The sequence below is a fragment of the Lycium barbarum genome, chromosome 5, assembly GCF_019175385.1.
Source record: "Lycium barbarum isolate Lr01 chromosome 5, ASM1917538v2, whole genome shotgun sequence".
Lineage (NCBI taxonomy): Eukaryota > Viridiplantae > Streptophyta > Magnoliopsida > Solanales > Solanaceae > Lycium > Lycium barbarum.
This window is the reverse complement of record NC_083341.1, coordinates 117,030,082-117,057,669: the sequence shown is the minus strand read 5'-3', so window position 1 is coordinate 117,057,669 and position 27,588 is coordinate 117,030,082. Positions and strand designations below refer to the sequence as shown.

Sequence of the window (27,588 nt, the reverse complement as noted above, 5' to 3'; positions counted from 1 at the left end):
CTACTTACCCTCTAAAGAACATCATGCATAAACCAGAATTATCGGGTAGACTAACTAAATGGGCTGTAGAGATTAGCGGATATGATATCGAATACAAGCCTCGGACGGCCATCAAGTCCCAGATCTTGGCCGATTTTGTGGCAGACTTCACCCTGGCTATGATACCCGAGGTTGAGAAAGAACTTCTGCTGACCTCGGGAAACGTTTCAGGTATTTGGTCGTTACACACGGACGGGGCCTCAAACCTCAAAGGTTCCGGGCTAGGAATCGTCCTTAGAACTCCCGACGGGGATGCCGTTCGACAATCCATCAGAACTGTTAAATTGACTAACAATGAAGCCAAGTGTGAGGATATGATTGCAGGTTTGGAATTAGCTCGGAGTATGGGGGCTGAAATAATTGAAGCAAAATGCGAATCTCTCTTGGTCGTTAACCAGGTGAATGACGTCTTCGAGGTTAAGGAAGAATGGATGCAAAGGTATCTGGAAAAAATTCAAGTGATACTACACCGGTTTAAAGAATGGACCATGCAGCATGTACCCAGGGAGCAGAACAGCGAAGCCGATGCATTGGCTAATTTGGGATCTTCAGTCGAAGGGAAATAAATCAACCCTGGGACTATGGTGCACTTGATGAATTCGGCAATAGAAAACGGACATGCTGAAATAAACACAATGGGTTTAACTTGGGATTGGCGCAACAAATACATCGACTACTTGCAAGATGGAAAGCTCCCAAGTGACCCAAAAGAATCACGGTCGCTAAGGACAAAAGCAGCGCGGTTCTGCTTGGTAGACGGTCAATTGTATCGACAGTCTTTCTTCGGACCCCTGGCCAAGTGTTTGGGTCCTAGAGAAACCAAGTATATGATGAAAGAAGTACACGAGGGGACCTGCGGTAATCACTCCGGTGCTGAAGCCTTAGTCCGAAAAATTATTAGAGTCGGTTACTACTGGAACCGGATGGAGGAAGATTCGAAGAATTTTGTCCGGAAATGTGACGGGTGTCAAAGACATGCCCCGATGATTCATCATCCCGGGGAGTTGCTGCACTCGGTGATATCACCTTGGCCCTTCATGAAGTGGGGAGTGGACATTGTTGGTCCATTGCCATGGGCACCAGGTAAGGCCCGTTTTATTTTGTTTATGATTGACTATTTCTCCAAATGGGTTGAAGCACAGGCCTTCGAAAAGATTAGAGAAAAGGAAGTTATTGACTTCATATGGGACCATATTATTTGTCGTTTCGGCATCCCGGCCAAGATAACTTGTGATAATGGTCCTCAGTTCATTGGCGGCAAAGTCAATGATTTCCTCGAAGGGTTGAAGATCAAGAAAATTGTATCCACACCGTATCACCCAAGTAAGAACGGACAGGCGGAATCCACGAATAAAATAATAATTCAAAATCTGAGGGAAAAACTTGAAACATCGAAGCATCGCTGGAGGGAAGTACTACCGGAGGTATTGTGGGCTTACAGAACCACATCGAAATCAAGCACGGGAGAAACACCTTTCTCGTTGGTCTACGGGGCCGAAGCCCTTATTCCCGTAGAAGTCGGTGAACTGAGTCTCTGATTCAGGTACTCCACCGAGGAGTCAAACGAAGAGGCCATGGCCGTAAAACTCGATCTCACGGATGAACTTCACGAAAATGCGTTGGTCCGTATTGCAGCCCAGAAGTAGAGAATGGAAAGGTACTATAACCGGAGGGCCAATTTTTGACATCTCCAAGTTAGGGACTTGGTGCTTCGGAAAGTTACCTTGAACACCAAGGATCCCAACAATGGAAAACTGGGTCCGAACTGGGAAGGGTCGTACAAGATAACCGAGGTAACGGGAAAAGAATCGTATCAGCTCGAATTCATGGACGGGCAACGGTTACGCAATAACTGGAATGTGGCTCATTTGAAGAGATACTACTGCTAAGGTATGGACATTTGTGCTTATTTATTAACTTTTTCTTTTTTCCAGGAAGTCGAGTACTGGATAAAGTTAGGTGCTAGGTCTGAAAACACGTGTTGCACTTTTTTCCTTTGTACGGTTTTGTCCCAAAATGGGGTTTTCTGACAAGGTTTTTAATGAGGCAACAAGTACAACGTGTTACTAGATAAAGACGAGGACAAATGCCCGGAAACTCGGGGCCACACCCTACAAGTGGGGACTTGATAGTGCTTACTCGATCTTGCAGCTCGGATAAGCACTAGGGGACTACTATACCCACATCGAGGTTTACCCCGGTTAGTCGAAAACAGAGGATTATAGTCGAAAACAGAGGATTATAGTTTAATAGATGCTACCCCGGAAAAATCCTCGAGATTTTTGTATTTCCCATCTCCGCCTAAAGTCGGACCTTCTGTATTAGGTTTCGATGTAAGGACCAAACGATCAGAATGAATAGTGTCCACTTAGTACTTGCTACGACAAAAACAGAAGGAAACGGACGAAGTCTTCATATCATGTACATGCAAATACTTGCAATATTAAGATCATTAAAAATTCATTGCGGATGTGTCTTCTTGTTAAAGCGGCCTACCCTGGTGATTACCATCGAAATTTGGCATCATTTTTAACTAAATACCCTATACCGGGGATTATAGTCAAAATTCGACAAAGGCAACAAGGTCACATTGAACCGAGCCAAAATCTTGTAAACACCCCAAATGGGGACTGCAGTATTAAAAATTGGTAAGGCAGGGATTCAGGTATCCGAACCTAATCTATGATAAGTGAATAGCTGAAAAAATATCGGCCCTAAAAATGCCTAACGTGATTCGGAGACGTCTGAATTCACAAAGCATAAATAAATCCCACGGGCAAACCACTTAATCAAATTCCCGGACAAAACGTACCGGCCGAAGAGAAAAGCCAATATTCAGGCATAGTCCGAAAAAATGACTCCGAGTCTCTACTTGTCCTTAAAACGGACCGACAATTCGGGCAAAATTCATAACAAGCATTCAAGCAAAAGAATAAAGAGAATCGGAACGAAAAATGCACATTTCATAGATGGAGGTCTTTTACACCCGAAATTCCTACGAAGTTACAAAAAAAAAGCCAAAAAGGCAAAGGCCAAATAAAGGCTAAGTACAGGCTATGATCTATCCAGTGCAGCTGGAACCAGAACGCTCGGATACTGTCTGCTAGGAATCCTCGGAATCGGTATCAAGAGCTCTCTTGGCTTCCTCCTCAGTCTTTCTGGCTTCCAGTATCAAGGCCGGGAGATCTGCAAAACCATGTTCGGCTTGCTCAAGGGTGGCCTTCCGGGACTTCCACCGTTCATACTCCACCGCAATCGTGGTATGAGCTTCGGCAGCCTCCACTGTTACACCTCGAAAAAATTTTCCGTTCATGTACAGTGAATAGACTAGCGAAGGGCACGAAGTATATGATGTTTCGATAAGTAAGAAATAGCACTTGATGATCCTAATTGAGATTTCAAAGGCATTCGAAGTAAGAGAAGAAAGCTTGCTAAGAAAGGCAAGGTATACGTTACGAATCGGAAAGGATTTACAAGTGATAAGTTAGCGATGATTTAATGATGTCTAAAGAAGATTTATAATGTCCCTTATATTGTTAACGAGGTGTTAAACAAGTGTCAAGAAGGTTCCATAAGGATTGGAGATCAAACGAACGACGGAGATCATTTCAGGGAAATGGGGTTATACGACCGACCTATACGGTCCGTATAACATTATATGGTCCGTATAAGGGTCTGTATAACACCCAGAAAATATGATGTTTGCCTGGTGGTGAACCACGACCACTTATACGGGCCGTGCAATGTTATACGGACCGTATAAGTGTCCGTGGAAGTCCCGACGGGCTGAGTTAAGTTCAATTATATAAATGTGATCCCACTTCACTAATTTCATTTCCCACACTTCTTCATCTCTCTCAAGGATTCTAGAGGGTTCCACACTTCTTCCACAAGAACTCAAGAGAGATTCAAGATCAACTTCATCAAACCAAGAGAAGCAAGTGCAAGAAACTCATTAAGGTTCATCTAAAGAAAGAGATCTCATTGGAAGTGAACTAGGGTTTTGGCTCAAGTGGAGTATTTTCACCCAAGGCTCATTCCCACACTATCTAAGGTGAGTTTTATGATCATTCCATATTGTTTAAGGTATTTAGAGGTTGAAAGACTTGGATTGTAGAAGGAGATGGAAAATGGGCCATAAATGTGAGAATAGTGACATCTTTGAGTGGTAGCTTAAAATGAATCATGATTCTTGATGTGTTGGAATTATGATTATGCTATAAATGATATTAAGAATGTGGGATAAGCATTATATTTAATAAAACCTAATAGTGTACTATGACCATGATTATGGAGGAGTTGAAGTGAAATTGTGAAATGTGGATAATGTAGATGAATGATGATTGTTGCTTATAATATTGTGAATGTTGTTATGGATGTTTGGGAGTTGATATGTGATATGAGAAAAGTTGTATAAACAAAGGAAATTCTGCCCAATTTTCTCTAGCTTTAGTAAGCACGTTCTTATAATCGTTTAGCTAATGTTAATACGAACACCCTTAAAGGTAAATACGTGAGCATTGAAAGAGAACGATCAAGCGGTAGAATAGCTAAAGGAAAAGGTATGTGAGGCTAGTCCCTTCTTTCTAAGGCATGAATCTTATGGCATGATCTTCCCTCCTTCTCCATGAATTTCCTACATTCCGGAAAACTAAGAGTCTATGTTCATGAATAACCATATGAGTTAAAGATAAGAGATATTATGAACATGATGATGATGAGCTTAAGTCCAAAGATTCTAGAGTTCACGATATGATGTTTCTATAAATCTAATAATATTAACTACGATCCATTGATGTTGTTTATTGTATACACTCACCTTATATGCTAATTCCTTCAAGGTGAGGCAGAATGCTTATGAATGCTCCATAATGGAATCGGGGGTTCATGACCTTATGTCACCCCGATAAAGTATAGTTGTCTTTGAGTTTTATGTATGCATTATGACGAGTACATGATGATGATATTACACCGCGCCTATATGGCCGGGCAAACACCGCTAAGGCGGGCAGCATATACACCATGTCTAGATGGCATGGGCAGACACCACTAATGGGCGGCATGAGATGGTACCCCGGACGCGGAAGGCCTGGACGCGGGCTAATGATTATCACACCGCAACTATATGGTCGGGCAGCTTATACATATATGCATACATGATATGATGATGATTATGGAGTAAGCTAGCATGCATTATTTCTTTTATAATTGATAGTCAGTTACAGGTTGCTCCTTATTTGATGCTTCCTTATTCATTGATGTATTATTATTGTTGATGCCTTACATACTCAGTACAATGTTCGTACTGACGTCCTTTTCTTAGACGCTGTGTTCATGCCCACAGGTAGACCGGGAGGTGATCCAGACTCATAAGAGCTATTAACTGACTCGAGGGCACTCCATTGTTCCGGAGGTGCCATTGACTTGTTATTTCGTGTATGTTCATGTATTTTGGGCACAACGGGGTCCTGTCCCGTTCATATGTCTAGTACCCTAGTTGAAGCTCGTAGAAACGTATGTGTGGGTAGTATGGTCTCATGATTTCTCATCGTATGTTTATATATTATTTTGATAGCCGGAGGGCTTATGTATATAAGGTAAATATGTTTCAAGTATAAATGGTTCTTCTATGATTATAAGCATAAGATTAATGTATGATCGCAAAATGAGTAATAGAATGAGTGGTGCTCGGTGGTTAGCCCCGGATACCCGTCGTGGCCCTAGTCAGGTCGTGACATCCACACTCCTAAGGGCTTCTGCCAAATCGGCCTCAGCCTGGGCCAGCTTGGCCACTAATTCATCTCTCTCTTCATCGAGGACTCCTTGGATTTGAATGGCCGATTCGAGCTCGGCTCTGAGAAGGTCATTAACCTCGACTGTCTCCTCGAGTTCGGTTTTCAGCTCGTCGCATATCCGGGCCCTATCCTCGGATTTTTGCTCGAATACCCTCATCCTCTCCGTATACTTAGCACTCTCGAATTCAAGCATCCGATGCCTCCCGGCCATGTTCACGGCATCAGTCTTGACCAAGTCAAGCTCTCCCCGGAGTTGAGTCATAATGGTTTCGAGTTCACCAAGCCTCGAAGAAAAATCAGCATTATCTTGGCTAAGGACGACCTTGTCCGCTTCCAGAAGCCGGTTCTTCTCGACCATCCCGGCCAATTCGTCCTTTATTCGAAGGTTTTCGACCTTCGCTGCTTCGAGCTCGGGTTGAAGGTTGCAAAGGCAACAGCTCGGTTCAATTCATCCTCCTTCACTTGCAAAAGTGCTGGAACTTCTCCGTTTCTCGACCCTGGGCATCTAGCTGGCCCTTAAGGTCGTCAACTTCTTGCTGAGCACGGATAAAGGCTTTATTGACGAGCACCACACTCTGTAAAAGAAACGAGAAGTTAAACTTGGATAAACGAGAAGATAAAATTCACATTGAATTATGCAAGGATAGGTTGATAAGCTTACTCAATTGCCCGCATGCATGCCCTCGTTAATGAGACTCTGCCAGGGGACTCCGGTCATCTTTTGCTTATCCGAGTTCGAGATGAGGGGCCTCAGATAGCTTGCTACTCCCACCGGACGAGACAAAAAGCTGCAATCCTTAGGGACGGTGACCATGACCGATTTGGTCCTTCTAGGTTCCACACTCGGGGTCGGGAAGATATGCACCAGGCTATCTCTCGAACCAGTCTCGGTGGCCCGGCTGGCTGCCCTCGTGACTCGAAGGATAGGGAGATGTCCGAAACCAGCAGCTTCCCCGGTTGCAGGAGGGGTATCCAAGAACATATCATCGAGGTTGTCCGACCTCGGAGCAGCAGTAGGAGAAGCCGGAACAGCTCCGGCAGCCTCGGTAGGAGCGGGTGCCTCGGGTGTTGTAGTTGGGTCCCCGGCAGGTGTTGAACCGATACCCAATGGTACCTCGGTCTCGGGGACCGGCTCAGCCCTTTGTTCAGCCTCGACAGTTGGTGCATGCCCAGATCTTCTAGTCCTTTGCAGGGGGTCTCCTCGGATGAACCGTCTCCTCGGATGAACCATCACCTCAAATGCCAACATATTCAATTGACCTTAGAGGAGTCGGGTAAAAAACTTCTTCCCCACCTGTGTGCAATGCCGGAGCTAACGGTTCTTTCCCGATTGAAGGAAACGACGGAATGGTTGTATCCTCCTCCGGTATAGAGTCAACGGAGGGAGTCACACCGACCCTCCGAACAAGGAAATCGGCCTCTGTTTCATCTCTTAGAGTCCGAACAACGCTTCTTGCCCTCTTTTTTGGTTTCTGCCCTTCGTCCGAGAGGTTTCTCCTCCTTTTGTTGGCAGCAACTAATACGGGATGTAGTCGCTGAATCAAATTTGGGTGCCGGCGCAGCGGGTTCGGCTGCTGGCTCCAGTCTTGGGTCCACCGAGCCCTTGGGTAAACCTGAATACCGAAGATGTTATAAAAGGGAAAAGAAAAATATGAGGATATAATGTGTTCCAAATCAAGCAAAATATTACCGTGGTTTTGGGCGATCCATCGGCTGCGGGACAGGATTCCCCATGTCAGTTCTCCATGGGTGTGCTGATCGAGGAGAGCTCCAACCCACTCATTCATGTTCTGGACAGCCGGAGGTATCCATGCCACGGCTGATATAAAGAAGGGGAGAAATCGTTTTAACACGAGGGGGCAAGTGTTTAACAAAGCGTTCAAGGGTAGTTATTGAAAAAGGAACTGAGGAACTTACGATTATCTTTCCACCTCTCCGGAAAGGGCATATAGTCGGCTGAAATAATGTCCGCGGTCCTCACCCAGACGTAGCGCTCTAGCCAACCTCGGTCCCTGTCTTCGTCCATCTTCGAAAAGATCGAATTTCGGCTTCGCTTGGCGAGCTTGATCACACCCCCTCGGAACAACCTCGAATAATATAAATGGATGAAGTGAGCCATCGTAAACTCCCTTTTTATGTCATTGGCCAACAACCGGAGGCAGGATACAGTCCTCCAGACTATCGGGCCAATTTGGGCCAGGGTCACATTATATGTCTGGCACATATCTAATATAACCGGGTCGATCGGGGGTTCGAACTTGAGTGTAAAGGGATAGGTATAAACGTACAGAATTCCCTCCCTGTAATCGGTGATCGATTCGTAGGGCCCGGGTGCAAACACTTGCACCGGACGGTTATCCCATCCGCAGTCAGCCGGGACTTGGTCGAGTTTATCCTCGGTAATGGACGATAGGTATCGCTTTACATCGAACCCTCTATCCGCAACCGGAGAAGGTTCTCAACTTTAAACTCTTTGTTATAATTGGGTTTGGACGGTACTATGTCCAAAGCAGTGGGCTCAACGATGGTCTTGCCCTTGGGTTGTGAAGTTGGCTCGGCCCCTTGAGAGGAAACCGAGGGAACATCCTGGGAGGTGGTTTCGGTGTTGGCAGACATTCGAATTAGATAATAAAAAAGGAGGTTCGGTGAACTCGAATGAGGGAGAAGGAACAAGTTACAAAAAATAATAAGAGTGAAGAGACAGTTGAGAGAAATTTTCAAAATAGCAAAGTGAGAGGAGAAACACAATAACACTTTCGATCAAAGAACAACAATGGAGAAGTTGACAAAGTTGGTCTGTTTTGACAATCAAAATAAGTAAGAAAATGGAAGAGGAAGACGATCAGAGGTGGAGAAGTAAGAAGTAGAAGTGAAAGTGGTAAAATGAGAGGGTTAAAAGCCTTATATAGGCATAGGGGACTGAAACGGTTACAGAAGCCAGCCAAACGGGGGGTGCCACGTGTCCCACAATTAATGTGACGTGAGTTGAAGAGACGTGTGTTACGGCGGTTGCCAAAGTCGACCACTCGGGGTGAGACACGTGGCTGACGGTTGAGGGACGTGACACAACTGTTCCCGCAAAAAAGATAAGAACGCGCTTATGGCACTACCGGTTTGTTGATTCATCCACTTCCCGTTACTCCGATAAAACTACGGTCTGGGAAGTGTGGGGACTATCTGTATACGGTAAAAACCGGATATAAGCAAGACCGGTGAGACCGGGGACCAGAGATAAGAAGAGACAGGCATGATCACCGAGTATTCCCTTAGAACTGGTGATATTGCACCGGCTGCGGTTTACCTGAGAAAAGTGAAGCGAATTTGTTTGGTCCGGTGATACCGGACCAAACTCCGCATCTCAGCCAGTCCGGTTTAAGCATGACCGAGTTGATTGTGGTCCGGTTTCAGCATAACCGAGTTGATCGTGGCCATTAGTCCGGTTAATCAGTTATAAAATCGTCACGCGTCAACATCGTTCTGTCACATTGTACCGACGACCGTACGGGTGTCAGACCGTACGACGCAACCATATACTTTTAAGGTTTACTTTATTCTGAAAAAGGCTTTATGTTGTATGCAAGGCCCATAAGGCAAAACTATAAATAGGAGACATTTCCCTACTTTTAAGGGTTAGCTTTTTCAAGATCAAGAACATTGTAATAAAAATTATATATTGAAGCTCTCTCTCCTTTGGTCCAGATCAGTGGCATTTTATGCTTATTCTTCCAATATAGTTGGCTTAATCATAAACATTTGTATCTTGATTCGAATCACTAACGCATATGTTCACATACACATGCTATAACACGCAAATCTATAATTATTTCCTATAAACCCAAAATAGATTAAAGTTCATCCACATATCCTATACCTCACTTACAAATTCAATTGATTACCTAAATTCGGGGTAAACATTACTTATTTTCTGGGAAACGTATAACTAGAACCTTAGAAATGCTAATAATCTTAATGCAGTCCTGTGCAAGTATGATGTTTTTGCTAGATCTCCTGGCAGCTGATCGAATCGTAGAAATTTTTGTGGTTCAACTCCAAACCCTCCCTCCAATCGGCCAATCCTCCAATTCTGAAATGGCTCTTTCAAAATCTTTTGTTTGATTATCTATTTCTGTTTGTGCACTTTTGTACACCGTGTTTCGCTCTTTTGTTATTTCATAATTGCTTTTACCAAGCGCAATATTTTAATGAATGGAACTTCATACTTATCACAAAAACAAGAAAAGAAAAGAATGGAACTTCATCGTTTTGAAAATTGTGAAGGACAGTGATTAAATCATGGAGAGTGCTTGCTAAGGAAATTGTAGACTGATACATCTCCATATTTCATCATGGTCGAATTTGAAATTATGCCTTAAGCTAGATTAAGAAGCTTCCCTTCAAACTTAATTTGTCATTCCTTCATGCTTTACCTTTTGGCTAGTTTAGTGTCTAGATGTACCTAGTCTTGTTTTTAAGTTATGCAACTGAAAGGTTACAGTCTTGACGTTTCTACGAGTTTATGCTTTAACAGATTTGAGGTCAAGTATACTTTTAATTTTCTGACAATCTGCTTTGTGGTTAGAATTTATGTATAAGAATACTTTTTATTTCCCTGACTAAATGTGCTTATGCAGGCATGCTTTAATGTCCAGATACTCATTAAGATGCATCGGTCGGATTATGCAGAGAAACAGTTGAGAATTATGCAGCAAGTTGATGAAGATCATATACTAACTCAACTTGCAAATGCATGGTTAAACTTGGCACTGGTACATAACAAGTCCAATTTTTAGTTACCTAACAGAAACTATTAGATGGGAATATTCATAAATATATTCTATTTCCAGGGTGGATCAAAAATACAAGAAGCATTTCTTATATTCCAAGACTTCTCTGAGAAGTATGAGATGACTAGCTTAATCCTGAATGGGAATCTGTTTGTTGCATGCACATGGGTAACTTTGACGAAGATGAGACGCTGTTGCTTGAAGCCTTAAACAAGGTCACTTTTCCATGATCACTGTCTTCTATTTTTATCAATTTAACCTTCATATGCCCAAATTCTGTTGATTGCACTGAACGCTTTTGCTAATTATTCATTTTGCAAAACCTTTCTCACAATGCATTATTATGTGGCACTCACAGTTGTTTTTGATGCCTTCTAAGTATATGCCCACCGTCTTTATGAAAATATTTAGAATGTATTCCTGTATCACTTACAAGCTTGTTGATTTATGCAGGACGCTCAGGATCCAGAAACACTGGCCAATCTGGTTGTATGCAGTCTTCACCTTGGGAAACCATCCACACACTATCTCAAGTATGATGAGTAATACGGTCACTAGTTGTTTCAACTTTTTTATTGAATGAATCTAGTTGTGATACCATAATGCTTATTGAAGGATTGAAGAATTACATGTTATAATTTGCCAGATTAACTCCTGTCGCTAATTCACTGCTTTGGAAATATCTTTGGCTCATTAAGCTTCTATGCTAATATGGACTGTTCAGCGTCTTCTAGTTCGTCGTTTAGTTTCATTCATGGGCGGAGCCACTTTCGGCGAAGGGTGGTCAGGTGCACACCCTTCGTCGGAAAATTACACGGTGTACATAGGTTAAATGTTAGCTACAATGAGTATATATTCAATTTTGCACACCCTTAACACAAGTAAGAAGAAAATTTGCACACCCTTCATCAAATTAGGCCTGTGCACAAATCGGTTCAATCCGAATTTCCGAACCGATTCGAAATAATTTAGATAATTCAATTTGGATAATACAATTCGATTTCGATTTACAAATGCAATTGTAAAATATTACGGTTTAACGGTTCGGATACAGTTGGCTTCAATTATCAACCGAATCGATCCGAACAAACCGAATTTATACACCACTAGTGACTAATATGACTAATAGTCTAACTATATATATGCTTAATACTTAATAGTGAAGTAATATTTATTTAACTTCAGAAGTGGTGCAAATGAATGTCTGGCCTCAAGCTGACTTCCTTTTTAGTCTTTCATCTTTTGAATGTTCTTCTCACGAGCAATCTTTGCGTTTTGGCCATTGCCTCCACAGTCCACCCAAGGCTTTGTTTATTCTTTGACTTTAGCATGTACAAATTATATTTTTTTTTTTCAAGGATGCAAACTGAGTTATTATGCTGGTCTGCTTGCAAGTTGCAAGATGCCGGATTATTAATTTGGTATATGTAATGTGGTGTTGGCGGATTTGTATGCTTGTACAAGATGACAAGCTCTTGTTTTGCTGTTTATATGCTATTATGCTTGCAAGTTTATGATTTTTTCTTGGTTAATGTCTTGGTTATAAGACTGCAAATTTAGGATCTCATTATTTTTTGTTATATTTACTCTAAAACGAAAATGAAATAGTTACTTGTTTAAATTTCAAATAAACCGAACAAATCGATTTGTGTAACCGAACCGAAATAATAAAAAACAAATCGAATTGAACCTAGAACGGATCGAGTTTGGTTGAAAATTTTAGAAAGTCGAAATTCAGAATTTCAACTTGATGATGGCCAAAATCGAACCGAACCGATTCGTGCACAGGCCTACATCAAATTCCTGGCTCCGCCACTGGTTTCATTAGCCTTGTTAGTTTAGAACAACATCCCTCCCCTATTTACTGAGTGTCAGTGTGTTGTCATGGTAGCTAGAAAGGATAACTAACAGGCTGCTTTTTGTCTGACTTGGTGTTTGCAGCCAGTTGAAATTGTCGAACCGAGACCACACACTTGTCAAGCGCACGACATCTGCTGAAGAAAGTTTTGATAGAGCAGTCCAAACTGTTGCTTGAAGAAAGATTGCTGCATGTTGTTGCTTGATTTTCCCTACTAATGAGTTCAACAAGCAAATGTGGAAGCTATCTTTTGTAGTGTTATTTTTGTTGCTAGTTCATTTGGTATTCTCATTGGACAATTTAAAGACTGGCATGTCAATATAAAACATTTACCTGCAACTTTTATAATTAGTGTTTTGGCCGGTGATTGATAAGACTAACAAAATCCTAGCTCCTCATTAAGTCCTACATCAAGTGCGTTTTGTGATAATTATAGCAGGTGCGGAGGCTATAGGCCCTGCTCATTGGAGGTAAAGAAAAAAGGGGGAAATCGACTAGAAATATATTGATTATTGTATGCAAGTTGTTGGCTTACTAGAGTTACAAGTTATTAGACCATGTTTGTTATAAATATTATCTGCTACCACAAATAATTTAACTTAAATATTATAGGATATAACTTGAAATAAAGATAATAGGTTGTTATAACATACTTTTAAAGATTGGCATGTCAATGTATAATACTTTAGTCCAATATACCAAACAATTAATAAAAAATAACTTTAAAATAATTAATCCCAACATAACTTATTCCAACGTAATTAATCCCAAAACCAAAAGACCCTTAGTGGTCGTTTGGTTTAAGGTATAACATGGGTTATGCCGGTATTAATTTTTATACCACGTTTGGTATAAGGTATAGATTTATCCCGGGATTATTTTATACCTTGTACCAAACGTGGTATAAAAATTAGTGCTGGAATAACTCAACTTATACCTTCTTAACCCACTTATACTGGTATTATTTTATACCATCTTTCAGATGGTATAAAATAATATCAACAGATGGTATAAATTAGTCCCGGGATTACAATCCCGGGACTATTTTGACCTCAAACCAAACGACCACTTATAGTATTAACATACGTTGGTTCAACCAAGAAAAGGGAAAAATAAGGCAAGCAGTTATTGACTTTCTCTTGTTCATATATAAATTCCCTTGCTTCCATATGGCCCCTCACATGAGGAGTTGTTTTAATATTCCCACTACTACAACCAATATTATTTTTAAAAAACCGAGCCAAGGTATGATTAGAAATATGAATTTAGAAAATTTAAGATGCTATTTCAAATGGTCAAAGTCAAAATTAACATGGAAGATCTGCACACATGGAAATACATGTATACTAATTATAGTTATGATCACATTTTAGTTAAATAAATGTGAATCATTAATAATAAAATGAAATATGTATCACTCAGCTCATATTTTCGTTAAAAGAACACATATTTGTTCACTGTAAAAGGCATTTTGGGTCCACTTGATGGAAGAAGGGACATTCTTAACTCAAAAATAAATGTCAAGGGAAATTTTCGACCAATTGGTGGAAGCAGGACAAATTTAAATATGTTCTTATGTTAGGGGCATTTTTGACTCTTTTGCGTTTGCTATTTGACATGAAATAAGGGCATCAAATCTTCTGCATATATTTCTTAAAAGGACAAATAACAAATTTATTGCCGGAAAAGCATAATTTGACTTGAAAATAACTACTTCATTGTCAAAATACATCTTTTCAAAAGCAATGCAAATTCGCGAGATGAGATTACAATAATTGCATCTTCATAAATGTTTCTTTCCTGTTTTCCCAAAGTGAGATATCACTATTTGCATCTTCGTAAATGTTTCTTTCCTATTTTCCGGAGTGTGATAGCACTAGTTGCATTTTCGTCAATGCTTCTTTCCTATTTTCCCGGAGTGAGTTAGCGCTATTTGCATCTTCATAAATGCTTCTTTCCTGTTGTCCCAGAGTGAGATAGCACTATTTGAATCTTCGTAAATGCTTCTTTCCTGTTTTTCCATAGTGAGATACCACTATTTGCATCTTCGTAAATTCTTCTTTCCTATTCTACATAGTTTGTTAACATATTACCAAAAAATCTAATGACAACATCTAGTCGGGTGATTCAAATTCTTAGTTAGTAATGACACTTTTGGCGAATTATCATTAATGCACTTTGAAAATGTGACTACTAAGAAAGTATTGTTGCTTGTTTATTTCTCTATATATACATATGTCAGGTGCACTTGTTTGAGTACTATCAAGGTAAAGCACTCAAGTTTTCATTCTAGGCAAAAGAAAGATAATAACATTGCCTGACTAGTTTGTCATTTTTGTTTTTGAATTTCATACTTTTTTTCTTGTTTTTTTCAAGGGCCATCATCCATATTTCATGTTAGTCGGAGAATAAAATGTTTCACTTTGAATAAAAAGCATGAGATTATGGTTAACTTGAAAGAATTTGAATCTTCTTTTAAAAAATAGTTATGTTTTATTTGAAAATGTCTTATGATAAAATCCTCAGCGTGTTGCAATGTAACCTTGAATTACTATGTGGTGTGTTAGAGTCAGCCTTAGAATTGCAATTGTTGTACTGAAGCTATTATTGTAGATGTATTAAAAGGATGTTCATAAAACATGACATTTTCACATATATTATTACAAAATAACTATTTTTTGTCATTTGGGAAACAATTAGTGTTGTGAAATCACGAATATATGAAATGAAAGGGATTGTTGAACGAAACAAATTTATTTACCCTCTAATTAAGACAAATAGGGTGATATTCCAGAAAATAAATGTTTATAATATCTACTTCAATTATTTAAGAGTTCAATTGTGGTTATTAATTTTATACTAATATTTTGTGATCTATTAATTGTTAATATCAGGAAAAATGTTGTCATCCAGTGATGCCTCTTCTTCACTGAACAACTCGAATGCTAATTCCAGCGTTGGAAAAAAATTGAAAGCACTTATGGTATATGATAACCGCACAATTACAATGATCCACGGAGCACTTCTAAAGAAATTTGGTGTCGAAACACATGAAGCGAAAGATGGCCAAGAAGTTGTCCTTGCTCATCGCTCAGGTGCATGCTTTGATCTGATTATGATGGACTTAGATATGTCAGTGGTAAACGCTCGTCAGGTATGCTTCTACAAAGCATAATTTAATTTTTATTTGAAAATTTTAATTTTATCCTAATTTATATACAAAATAATATGAAATATTTTCAATTATGCAGACAATTATGGAACTTCGAGATATGAATGTGCGTAGCAAAATTGTGGGATTGACTTTCTTTGGAGAAGAAAAGAAGAAGCCATTCATGAATGTTGGCCTTGATTATTGTTATCCGAAGCCGCTTCCTTTCGATGTAGTTCGGGATCTTGTGGAGAAAATTAAGGAGGATGCCTAGACTTATCAAAAGCACTTGATTTAATGTAACAGATATTTTAATCATTAGAGAAGTTAAGAAAATAAGTCGACAACTTCACATTAGCGGAGACTAGCTACATTACATTCTTATTATGGTTTCTAAAGTATGTATACCATACTTACAATTACCAATAAATTTCTTTTGGTAGAACATCAAGCTTTTTATTTTTTTGAATGAAGCACTAAAGTGCGAGACATAACAAATAAAAATGACATTAGTCAAAGTGTATGTCATGTTCATTGAGGATCGGATAATACAATTAGATAATCTAATAACAATATAAAACATAACAAACATTGATGTTGAATAACAAAACTTACTACTGCTAATTTCTTCAACAAGTAAATAGACCTTGTGGTAGAATGAAATAGAAGAGAAGTATCAATTTGGTTACAAAGTTTTGACTTTTCTTTTTTCTTTTACCGCATACCTTTGATTTGTAATACCACAAATTATGATTGAAATGTAAAGTTGAGTTACTATTGTTTATTGATTTATAACAGCGGAACAATTAGTAATTGTGAAGAATTAACTTGAAGAAGACAGATTAGAGATGAACAGAATGCATTCATACGAGAGAGAGAAAGAGAAGAAAATGGGCATGAACCATATTTTTCTTATTATTCTAACATGTGATACAATTACACATATATATACTCATCACTATACTTAATACTAAATACTTTGAGTGTGTACAATTTAGTCCCCTTAGTTTCATTCTTCTACACTCCCCCTCAAACTAGGTAGGGAGTACTTGGAAAATGTTCAACATACCTAATTTGGTCATTAGATATTCATGTTGCTTCTTGGTTAATCCTTTAGTTAGGATATCAGCTAGTTGTTCAAGAGTGGAAATGTATTCAGTGGATACCAAGCCTTGAATAATTTTTTCCCTTATAAAGTGACAGTCTATTTCTATGTGTTTTGTCCTTTCATGATATACATGGCTGGCTGCTATTTGTAATGCAGTGTTGTTATCACAAAAGACTTTTACTAATTCTTGACTGTTGACTCCAAATTCTTTAAGTAGACCAATTAGCCATATAAGTTCAGAGATGGTAGAAGCTAAACTCCTATACTCAGACTCTGCAGAGCTTCTAGACACAATTGTTTATTTCTTTGATTTCCAAGTGATCAAAGAATCTCCTAGTTTGACAAGATATCCAGTGACAGATCTTCTGGATATAGGACATGATGCCCAATCAACATCACAATAAGCAGTCAATACAGGACTGTTCTTGCTAGATAATAGAATTCCTTGCCCAGGCTGATTCTTTAGATACCTGGTGATTCGACTAGCAGATTTCATGTGAGACTGTTTAGGTTGTTGTAAAAATTGACTTAAAGTTTATACATTGTATGCTATATCTGTCCTAGTCATTATAAGATATAATAATTTCCCTATAATTATTTGATATTTTCCTTGATCAGCTAATCTATCCGTTACTGTATTCTTTCCAGCTTTCTTTGAACAAGTTTCGTCATCTAGTCTTCCATGCTCATCATACTCCTTACTAGTCAACTTTAAGTTAGTATCTATAGGAGTAATTGCAGGCTTAGCTGCTGATAATCTAGTTTCAGCTATTAACTTCATCACATATTTACTTTGATGCATTAAAATTCCTTTATCAGTTCTAGCAAACTCAATACCAAGAAAGTATTTAAGTTCCGCTAGATAACATTTATTTTTCTTCTTTAATTAACTGTAAACTACTTCTTGTAACTAACATATCATCTACATATACAAGGATTATAGTAATTCCCCTTTCAGTTTGTTTTATGAACAAAGAGTGATCATAGTGACTTTGTTTAAACTATGCTTTTATCAATGCTTCTGTTAGTTTGGCATTCCATTGTCTTGGAGCTTGTTTAAGTCCATACAATGATTTCAAGAGTCTGCATACCATGTTCTTCCCCTGACTCTTGAAACCTTGGGGTAATTCCATATAAATTTCATCATACAAGTCACCTTGTAAGAAAGCATTGTATACATCCATTTGGTGTACATGCCACTGATTTATAGCTACTAAGGACAGTACAGCCCTAACTGTTTTCATTTTTACTACAGGGGAAAAGGTTTCTTGGTAATCAATTCCTTCCTTTTGACTATATCCTTTGGCTACTAATCTAGCTTTAAATCTTTCTATTTCACCATTAGCCAAGTACTTAATTTTATATATCCATTTACAACCAATAGGTTGTTTACCTTGAGGAAGAGGGACCGTTGCCCATGTCTTATTCCCTTCTAAAGCTTCTATTTCTGTCTGCATTGCTTTGACCCATCTTGGGTCTTTTATTGCTTCTGCATATGTTATAGGTTCAGTAATACTAGAAATTGTAGCTAGGTATAGTTTGTACCTAGAAGATAGTCCTTGATATGACATGTTGTTTGTTATAGGATAAGCTACATCTTTAGCAATGTTCAGTGATACAAAATCTTTCATCCAAGTTGGTATTTTCTTAGGTCTACTAGATTGTCTCACAAGTTGTTCTGCAACTGAATCTGATGTAACTAGAGGTGGAGGTTGAGAATTCTGTTGGTTAGTTAATTGAGTAGAAGTTGTAGCTAATGTGTTCTCCATATCATCAGGACTGGAGACTTCATTTAGAGACATATCCATCACATTCTCCCTGATCCTTGTTGAATTATTTTGACTTAATTTTCTTAAGTTAGTACTTCGTTTATTGTACTCAGTACTGGTATGATCTACCAGATACCACTCATTCTGTATACTATTAGGGACTCCACCTGTTTTTGTAGAATGAGGTGTAGAAACTCCAGTTTCAAAAGGAAAGACATCCTCTCTGAATAACACATCACTGCTTACAAAGATGTTTCTGTCTTCCATATCATACAAAACATAGCCTTTCTGTATAGCAGAGTATCCCATAAGTACTGATATTCTAGACCTAAACAACAATTTATCAATTTATTGTAATCTTTTGGCAAAGCTCAGACATCCTATTACTCTCAGATGTTCTAATTTTGGCATCTTCTTATAAAGCATCTCATATGGAGATTTATTTTTAATAACTGCACTTGGCATTCTGTTTATAAGGTAGACTGTTGTTTGTACACACAGGAATCAATGATATTTAATGATAAACAAATAAAATTTATTATATTTAGTGATCAATATATATATATATATATATATAATCAATTTGATGGTATTTTGAGTCAGGACAGATGATCAACTAAGTCATTATGCACTGAATCGAGTGATCATTAGAGCGATTTGATGTGAACTATTTGAATCACCCATATTTAGTCATAAATAAAGGAAATCAGCTATATTGGATCAATATATATACTTAATCAATTTGATGGTGTTTTGAGTCAAAAATAGATGATCAACTAAGTCACTATGAGCTAAATCGAGTGATCATTAGAGTGATTTGATGTGAAGTACTTGATTCACTAATATTTAGTGATAAACAAAGAAAATCAACGATATTTAGTGATCAATATACATATATACACTTAATCAATTTTATGGTGTTTTAAGTAAAAAAAACAGATGATCAACTAAGTCACTATGCACTAAATAGAGTGATTATTAGAGTGATTTGATGTGAACTACTTGATTCACCCATATTTAGTAATAAACAAAGAAAATCAATGATATTTAGTGATCAATATATATATATATATATATATATATATATATATATATATATATACTTAATCAATTTGATGGTATTCAGAGTCAGAATAAATGATCAACTAAGTCATTATGCACATAATCGGGTGATCATTAGAGTGATTTGATGTGAATTACTAGATTCACCAAGTGATAAACAAAGGAAATCAATAATATATATATATATATATATATATATATATAAAATCAATTTGATGGCATTTTGAGTTAGGACAAATGATCAACTAAGTCACTATGCACTAAATCAAGTGATCATTAAAGTGATTTGATGTGAACTACATGATTCACTCATATTTAGTTATAAACAAAGTAAATCACTAATATTTAATTATCAATAGAGTGAATATTTTACAACAACTAAGTACATTGTTGCAACAGATGAGCCATCTGTTGTAACACATGAGTAACTTGTTGCAATATTTGAGTCATCTGTTGCAACATATTAGTACTTGTTGCAAAAGCTTCAGCAACTGTTTAATTTGTTGCAACAGCTGAGCCATTTGTTGCAACAATTTACTCAGTCCTTTGATTTTTACCAACAAGGTCAGGAATCTGTCACAACAGATTACTCAGCTGTTGTAACCATTTATTCAAAGCAACTCTTTGATTATTTCCAATAGTTGTTTAATATGTTGCAACAGAGGGGAAATATGTTGCAACATCCTCAGCAACTATTTAATTATTACCAACCAAATTTGGAATCTGTTGCAACAAATTTGAAATTTGTTGCAACGTAACTTGTTTGAAACTACTGAACATAAGGAAGCCGTTGCAACAGGCGAGGAATCTGTTGCAACAACCTCAACAACTTTTTGATTTTTTCCAAAATGTGAGGAATCTGTTGCAACAACTTCCTTGATTATTGCAATGACTTGTTTGAAACTACTGAACATAATTTGAACAACTGAAATACATACTGAACATATAATATATTGATATTGACCACAATATATATATATACAAAAATTGTATAATGTTCATCATCCATTATAATCCACCAAGAACATAAAATACAAACTTATAAATAATTGTTCGTCAGCCCCCCTTTGGACTCCAAAAGTACAAATTAACAGTTGTGATATGTTTAACAACTAACTAGTTGTTGCAACAAGTCTTGTTACTAGTTGGAAAACACCCAACAAGTTACAGAGCTGTTGCAACATATTTATTACTTGTTGAAAATTTTTCAGCAATGTATTAACAAGGATCATACATTTGTGATTTGAACAAGATCAACATATCACTTAGGTGAGTTGTTGCAACTGATCACTTAGCTGTTGGTGACAACTTCGGCTGTTTTTGTTTGATACAACAGTTGTATGTCCAAAAACTAATGTAGTTGTTGCAATAAGAAGTCTACTTGTTGTGACAAGTCAGTGAGTTGTTGGAAAGAGTAGGAGCTGTCCAACAACTTTCACAGTTGTTGCAACAAATAGGCTAAGTTATTTATATACATTTGAGCAGTTGTTGCAACAGATTAGTACAGAAGTTGCAACAACAACATAAATTATTGCAAGTGTTGCAAAACTACAACAGATGTTGCAATAAATTCAGAAGCTCTTATACAACATCTCTAGCACTTGTTGCAACAACTGTAACTGCTACTGTAAATTGTTGGAAAATCAGCAGCTATACTTAGATGAATAAATTGAAATAAAACAACATTGTTTACTTACCAAATGAGCGGAAATAACTCATGAAGTAATGCCCAGTGCTACACGAATGAAATCCGGTCTGACAATTACGTAAATCGAGTGAGTTTTTTTTCTTTTTCTTGAGCAACTTTTTGCTAAATAAAAGAAGAAAGCAGCAGCAGCAAAAGAGGAAGAGAAGGAGGAAGAGGGGGATGGGGTGGCGGGATGGGTAGGTGGAGTAAGAAACAAAAAACAAAAAAAATCAAAACTTCTTTTCAAAATTTGTTTTTTGGTGCTGCAAAAAATCAAAAACAAAAACTTTCTTTTTTTAAAACAAAATTGATTTTTTTTGGGGTGGGTGGGTGTAGTAAGAAACCAAAAAAAATAATTTAAAACTTATCAAAACTTTTTAAAAAAAGATATATTTTTTTGGGGGGGAGGGGTGCGGGGAGGAGAAGGGGGGGGGGGGGGGGCTAATGGGTTTTTTGGGATTAAGTTGGGTTTTTTTTTTTTTTTTTTGTATTTTACAAAAGTTTCACAAGTTTTAAAATTACATTTTGGACCTCAATTAACTTAATCTCAAATTTAAGTGGGCTTTGACTTGGGCCGGTCAAAGTTGTCACCTTTATTAATTACAAGACTTTGATGTCACCTTGTTCTTCGGCTTATTTCATAAGTAAAATTTTCACAAATATCTATCTTTTAGCTGTTTCTAACAAGCTATAACTATAAGTTCATTATTTTACAATTTGTAGCTGGTTTTTCCTATATTTAGGTCCTGGACGCGTCGCATAAATATAGCCAAAATATAGACTAAATACACGGAACTGTTGAGCAAATAATGCCTCTATTTAAGGAAAAAAATCTTTTTCAAACTAAACAGAAATATGTTTTTAATGTTCCATAAATCACGCAAATCTTATTCTCTTCCATATCTAATCACATATCTCATTCAACATCTAATCATTCACATAAAATTTGAATTCAAAAACTCTCTTCATATTTTCCCCCAAAATATAACTAAAAAAAAATCTCTTTTTAATGTTCCATAAATCATGCAAAGCTTGATTTGTTCATCAATTGAATTACACGTTTCACCGTGTAATTGCAACTTTTTTATTTTTTATATTTTTCTGAACTTTTTAGTTGTTTTTCATATATATTTTGGCTATATTTTTAATTGTATTTTGATTATTATGTTCAATATTACTTATTCTGGTTTCTGTTGACTATATTTAAGATATATTTTGAATATATTTAGAAAAATTTCAGAAAAAAATAAGTTGCAGTGAAAACGTTGCTACCTCAATTATGAACTCAATTATGACTATATTTTGGCTATATTTTTTAATTATATTTTGTTTAATATGTTCAATATTACTTATTCTGATTTCTGTTGACTATATTTCAGATATATTTTTCATATATTTTGACTATATTTTTCAAAATTTCAGAAAAAAAAAAGTTGCAGTGAAAACGTTGTTACCTCAATTATGAACTCAACTTGAATTCGATATTTCAACAGATGAATTCAAATATATATTCGTCGTTTAAAACACAAAAATAACAGAGAATCTTACATATTTTAGGAAATGGAGTTGAATTTTGGGGGTAAAAGGTTGAAATTAATGAGCAGTTAATACAGAGTAAAAAAAGGAAGTGAAAAAAAATCAGAAACTGATTTGAAAAGCACGAAATTAGGGGAGATGGGGAGTTAGAAACGTGTATATTTAGAAAAAGGGGGGAGAGAGAAAGTGTGCAGCTAAAAAATAGGGGTGTGGGGAGTGATAAGTTAATTGATAGAAAAGTGGGTAGCTATAAATTGTAAAAATATAATATTATAGCTACTAAACTTAATTATTAAAAAAAATAATTATGTTCCATAAATATGTAACATAGTAAGCTATGTCAAGTGAAAATTACATTCCATAATCTATCCTCCTACATTTTGGTAAATATAGTCAAGTAAGGACATTAAAATGCCTGTAAAAGGTTATGATATCATCTGACGAGTGAATCTCCCATGTTGCGGGACCCGATATAACATTGTGCAACTATTCCATTCATTTTAGCCTACTCTCTTATTTTCATGTTCTTTCCATACCTCTTGTCAAACATTTTATTTGTCTAGAATAGTAATAACTAAATGTAATTAGTCACATTTAAAATGATAATGTAACTAATTAATCAACTAACAAAACATAATACGATATATTTGGTATTAATAGCTCAAACCACTATTCTCTTGGTATTAAAATCAAATATAATAGTAACACTTTATTAATGCCATCATTTTATCGATGATGGATTATATCAATAGTATCACTAATTTTAAATTTGTAAGAACCAAATTTTCTCATAAAATAGAGACAAATACTATTACAGAAAAAAAATGGGGGTACTGTAATTATACTACTAATAACTTTATAAAAATGGAACAAAGCTTAACAAACTTCTATACAAGAACTAAAAGCAAATTGAAGATTTAGTTTGGACCCAGGAAGGCAATATTACTAATGAAGTAACTTCACTCTTCTAATGCACTGTCTCTAAATTTATCTTAAAATTGAAGAGTGCCTTAATATTAATTAGTGTTTGGGGAGTTTTAGATAAATATCAAACAAGTTATTTAAAAATCCCGTACTCGATATTTATACTTTTATGATACGAATAAAGCTTATTTATATTACCAATTCAAAATTCATAAAATATTATACACCAATTTCAATATTTTTACCTATATTTGGGCCCGTGAGGATCTAATAACTAGTACATTTGAAAAATTACATTATAAGTCAAGCTTTTAGAGTTAGGCAAATAAATAACACAACTTTTAAAGTTCTTCAAAAATAACACATTTTATACTTTAAACAAAATATTATACGAAAAAGAATCCTCTAAATTAGGGATTCAATAATATTTACTCATTCTTATTATCATTTATCTCCCTACTTTATGGGGATAAACCCATCTTTAGTATATCATTTATTTCTCTTGTTTAACAGATAAATATCTATTCCTATCACTTCTCTTTCTTATACACTCCTCAATTGCTACTATATCTTCTTATTCATTTCAACTTTTTCATATTGACTGTTGAGAGTTTTCAAGGATTTAGGCAAGGCTAATGGTAGGAAAAGAAAAATAGATTGACTTCGTCAAAATATTTATTAAAAAAAATTAAAAACATATTTATTAAAAAAAGATCCAGCAAATACATTTCAAAACAACATATTCGAAAGACAGTTATTATATGAGGTATAACTGCATATATAAAATATTATTTGAAGCACATAAAATTATACGAGATATAAAAATTTATCGTACAAGGTATAATAAAATTATGCGTGGTATATGAAATGTATACTAGGTTTAATAAAATGTATACAATGTATAATAAAATTATACGAGGTATATAAAATTTATTATACAAGGTATAATAATATGTATATAGGATATAAAAGACAGTTACAGCAGAATTCACATATTAGTGATATATATTTGTATAAGTTTAATTCTGATTAATTTTAATTTCAAAATATTACTTAACATAGATTTCCTTATACATAGGAAGTTGCTTTAGCAAAAAAGTAGGAACGTATAGAGGTTTCCTTATACATAGGTAGTTGCTTTACTATAGAATTCTTAATTAAACTACTACAAAATGTTTACTGCATTTACCTGTTAACAATTTGTAAATATTTTTATATTCTTGTCTACTTATGTTTTTTTCCCTTAATAAAAGGGAATCTGAGGAGCTTGCTGTCAATGTGAATCGATGGAAAAGCCCTCCTATTTCCCTGCTAGACAAAATGGGTTGATAGGGCATTTACGTGATTTTAAAGAATTAGAGCAGCTTTATGGGGTGAAATGGTGGGGCCCAAAACTTTTCACACGTATTTGAAGACATGTAGTACACTGCCTGGGCCCACTTGAGTTCCACATATCACACTTCACACAGAATTACATGTGTGGGGCCCAACCTTTCTTTTGGGCACTTATTCTCTCTTGGGAAAGCTTGGTTGCAGGGCCCAAAGCTAGTTTTTTTTTAAGGAATTTGGATTCCAAATTTTAATTATTAGGTATTAGGATCACATTTAGAATTAAGGCTAATTAAGTGGAGATAAGTTATTGGAGCGTCAAAATAAGCCCCCATGTTTAAAAAAATGCATTTTCGTCCAAGGATTTAAAAAACAAAAAATATTATAAATCAGTTTACCCCCCTTCGTCTCTTCCATATTCCCACTTTTTCCTTCAAATGAAGCTCCCAAATCTGCTTAGCTCTTCTCCTCTCTTTCGATGTTAGCCCTAGTATAGTAGAGCTTTCCTTTCTCTTTTCTCCTCCCGTTCCTTCTTTCTTAGCTGCCATTGTTAAAGCTATTGAAGCTTTTGAAAACAAATTCGGATTTGGGTGGTCATCTCTGGGTTTTATGGCTTGGGAATTACTATTTTTGGTTATAGTTTGGTCTGGTAAGCTTTAATTCGTGATCTCGTTAGTTTTAATTCGTATTCTTCAAAATTTATAAGTTCTGGTAATTTTCGTGTAGTATAAACAAATTTAAGTTTATTATGGAGGGTAAAAAGATAGCAGCTAGTGATTTCGATGGCAACTGGGTTTGTATTAAAATCGCCTGGAAATGAAATTCTTCACAAAACATCCAACCTGTTGAATTGGATAATTATTACACCTATGATGATTTTTTGATGAGCATGATTTTGTCTGGTAATATAGACCCCGTTTCGATAAAAGTGTCCATTAGCTACGTAATTGATGCTCCTAAAAAGGGACTGACTCTTACCTACATCACAAATAACCATCAAGTTCGTCTATACCTTATGAATGTTGATAAGGATGGTTCTAGGCCTAGGTTATATGTAAGTTTGAAGGAAAGGGTTGTTGAAAGTCTAAATTCATCAGCTGCAGCGAATTCATCAGGGGCAGCCTCACCAATTATCGATAAAGATCCTTGCGAAACTCCAATTGACAATGACATCGATGAAGATCATTGGAAACCTCCAATGGACAATGACTGTCCTGATAATGTTAATGGATATGATTTGGAGAATCCTGCTTCCAGCAAACATAGCTATGTTGATGGAATAGGTTTTAAAAGTGGCGATACTTTCAAGGACAAGCGTACGCTAGTGGAAACACTTGGGACAACTGCTTTGAAGGCACGCTTCAATTTCTATGTTTGGAAGAACAAATCAGACAAATATATGGCTAGATGTATTAATGATTCTTACTAGTAGAGACTGTGTGACAATAAATATGTAAGAAGTTCTACTATTTCTACTAACCATTCAAATGCATCATGTGTAGTTATAGCAAGGCACATTATGGGTAAACTTGAAGAAGGCACATGGGTCACTCCCAAACAAATACTTAATGAAATTTCTGAAAGAATTGGCTGTGAAATTAGCTATTGGAAGGCCTATCAGGAAAATATAATTGCTAAGGAATTTGTAAGGGGGTCAGCGGCTGATAGGTATTCGAAATTCATTCCTTATAGTTGGGTCATACATAGTACAAATCCTGGAAGAAAGATAGACTTAAAGCTTGATGAGGAGGGGAGATTCTTATATTACTTCTTGGCTTTTGGAGTGTGGATAAGGGGATTTAAGCACATGAGAAAGGTCATAACCGTTGATGGCACACACTTAAAGGGAAAGTATGGAGGTGTTTTGTTGACTGCTATAGCACAAGATATGGAGAACTATGTTTTCTCAGTGGCCTGCTGTGTGGTTGACTCGGAATGTGATGCCTCTTAGAATTACTTTTTCCAACAGTTGCTTGACATTGCGCCTAATAGTTTAGATTTGTGCATAATATCTTATAGGCACCACAAGATTAAGAAGGCAATACGAGATGTTTACACCAATGCTCACCATTGTGTTTGCACAAGGCATCTTTGTGAGAGAATGCGTGGGAAGTTCCATAACGGATCGTTTGAGAAATTCTTTTACAAAGCAGCAAAAGCATATACCTCGGAGGTGTTCTAAGATAACTTTAGTGAAATTCACGGCATTGCACCGGATGTAGTTGATTGCCTTAGGGATGAAGTTGGGTTCGATAAATGGAGCAGGGCATTTTTCTCGAGGAACAAATTTGAAGTGCTAACGTCAAACATTACCGAATCATTCAACTCAATATTTCTTGCGAAGAGATAGAGTTCCCCATAACTGCCCGTTTTAATGCCATTAATATGAGGTTTGGTACCAAATTCAATGAAAGACGTACCTTAGGAAAGAATCTCCTATTATTAAACAGACGTGTCATGCCTCGTGCTAAAACAGGGACAAGGAAGAGAATAGATGTAACGACCCGTTTGGTCGTTATAGTCTTTTTGGCATTTTCGCCCATTCC

The 27,588-nt window shown here is 36.7% G+C and overlaps 3 protein-coding genes across 3 annotated transcripts; 2 read left to right on the top strand and 1 right to left on the bottom strand.

Moving 5' to 3' along the window:
• The first annotated feature begins 10,475 nt into the window (after positions 1 to 10,475).
• Positions 10,476 to 12,828, top strand: LOC132642643 (coatomer subunit epsilon-1-like). Its single transcript, XM_060359729.1, has 4 exons — positions 10,476 to 10,600; positions 10,679 to 10,833; positions 11,072 to 11,151; positions 12,560 to 12,828. Exons 2-4 carry the CDS (start codon positions 10,777 to 10,779, stop codon positions 12,651 to 12,653), a joined length of 231 nt encoding a protein of 76 aa, XP_060215712.1. The 5' UTR covers positions 10,476 to 10,600; positions 10,679 to 10,776; the 3' UTR covers positions 12,654 to 12,828.
• A 1,922-nt stretch (positions 12,829 to 14,750) lies between these two features.
• LOC132642642 (two-component response regulator 24-like) lies at positions 14,751 to 16,072 on the top strand. Its single transcript, XM_060359728.1, has 2 exons — positions 14,751 to 15,630; positions 15,728 to 16,072. The coding sequence occupies exons 1-2, from the start codon at positions 15,376 to 15,378 to the stop codon at positions 15,899 to 15,901; spliced, it is 429 nt and encodes a 142-aa protein (XP_060215711.1). The 5' UTR covers positions 14,751 to 15,375; the 3' UTR covers positions 15,902 to 16,072.
• Positions 16,073 to 17,033: 961 nt separating this feature from the next.
• On the bottom strand, positions 17,034 to 17,516 carry LOC132639660 (secreted RxLR effector protein 161-like). Its single transcript, XM_060356099.1, has 2 exons — positions 17,370 to 17,516; positions 17,034 to 17,237 (listed from the first exon to the last, which is right to left on the bottom strand). The coding sequence occupies exons 1-2, from the start codon at positions 17,514 to 17,516 to the stop codon at positions 17,034 to 17,036; spliced, it is 351 nt and encodes a 116-aa protein (XP_060212082.1).
• Positions 17,517 to 27,588: the final 10,072 nt, after the last annotated feature.

Bases quoted from the DNA above. Each gene is read 5' to 3' on its own strand.
- LOC132642643 (XM_060359729.1), top strand. From the start codon at position 10,777: ATGCACATGGGTAACTTTGACGAAGATGAGACGCTGTTGCTTGAAGCC. The intron at 10,834-11,071 runs GTCACTTTTCCA...TGATTTATGCAG, and splicing joins TGCTTGAAGCCTTAAACAAG to GACGCTCAGGATCCAGAAAC. The intron at 11,152-12,559 runs GTATGATGAGTA...TGGTGTTTGCAG, and splicing joins CCATCCACACACTATCTCAA to CCAGTTGAAATTGTCGAACC.
- LOC132642642 (XM_060359728.1), top strand. From the start codon at position 15,376: ATGTTGTCATCCAGTGATGCCTCTTCTTCACTGAACAACTCGAATGCT. The intron at 15,631-15,727 runs GTATGCTTCTAC...TCAATTATGCAG, and splicing joins CAGTGGTAAACGCTCGTCAG to ACAATTATGGAACTTCGAGA.
- LOC132639660 (XM_060356099.1), bottom strand. From the start codon at position 17,516: ATGAAGTTAATAGCTGAAACTAGATTATCAGCAGCTAAGCCTGCAATT. The intron at 17,238-17,369 runs GTAACGGATAGA...CAACCTAAACAG, and splicing joins AGAAAGCTGGAAAGAATACA to TCTCACATGAAATCTGCTAG.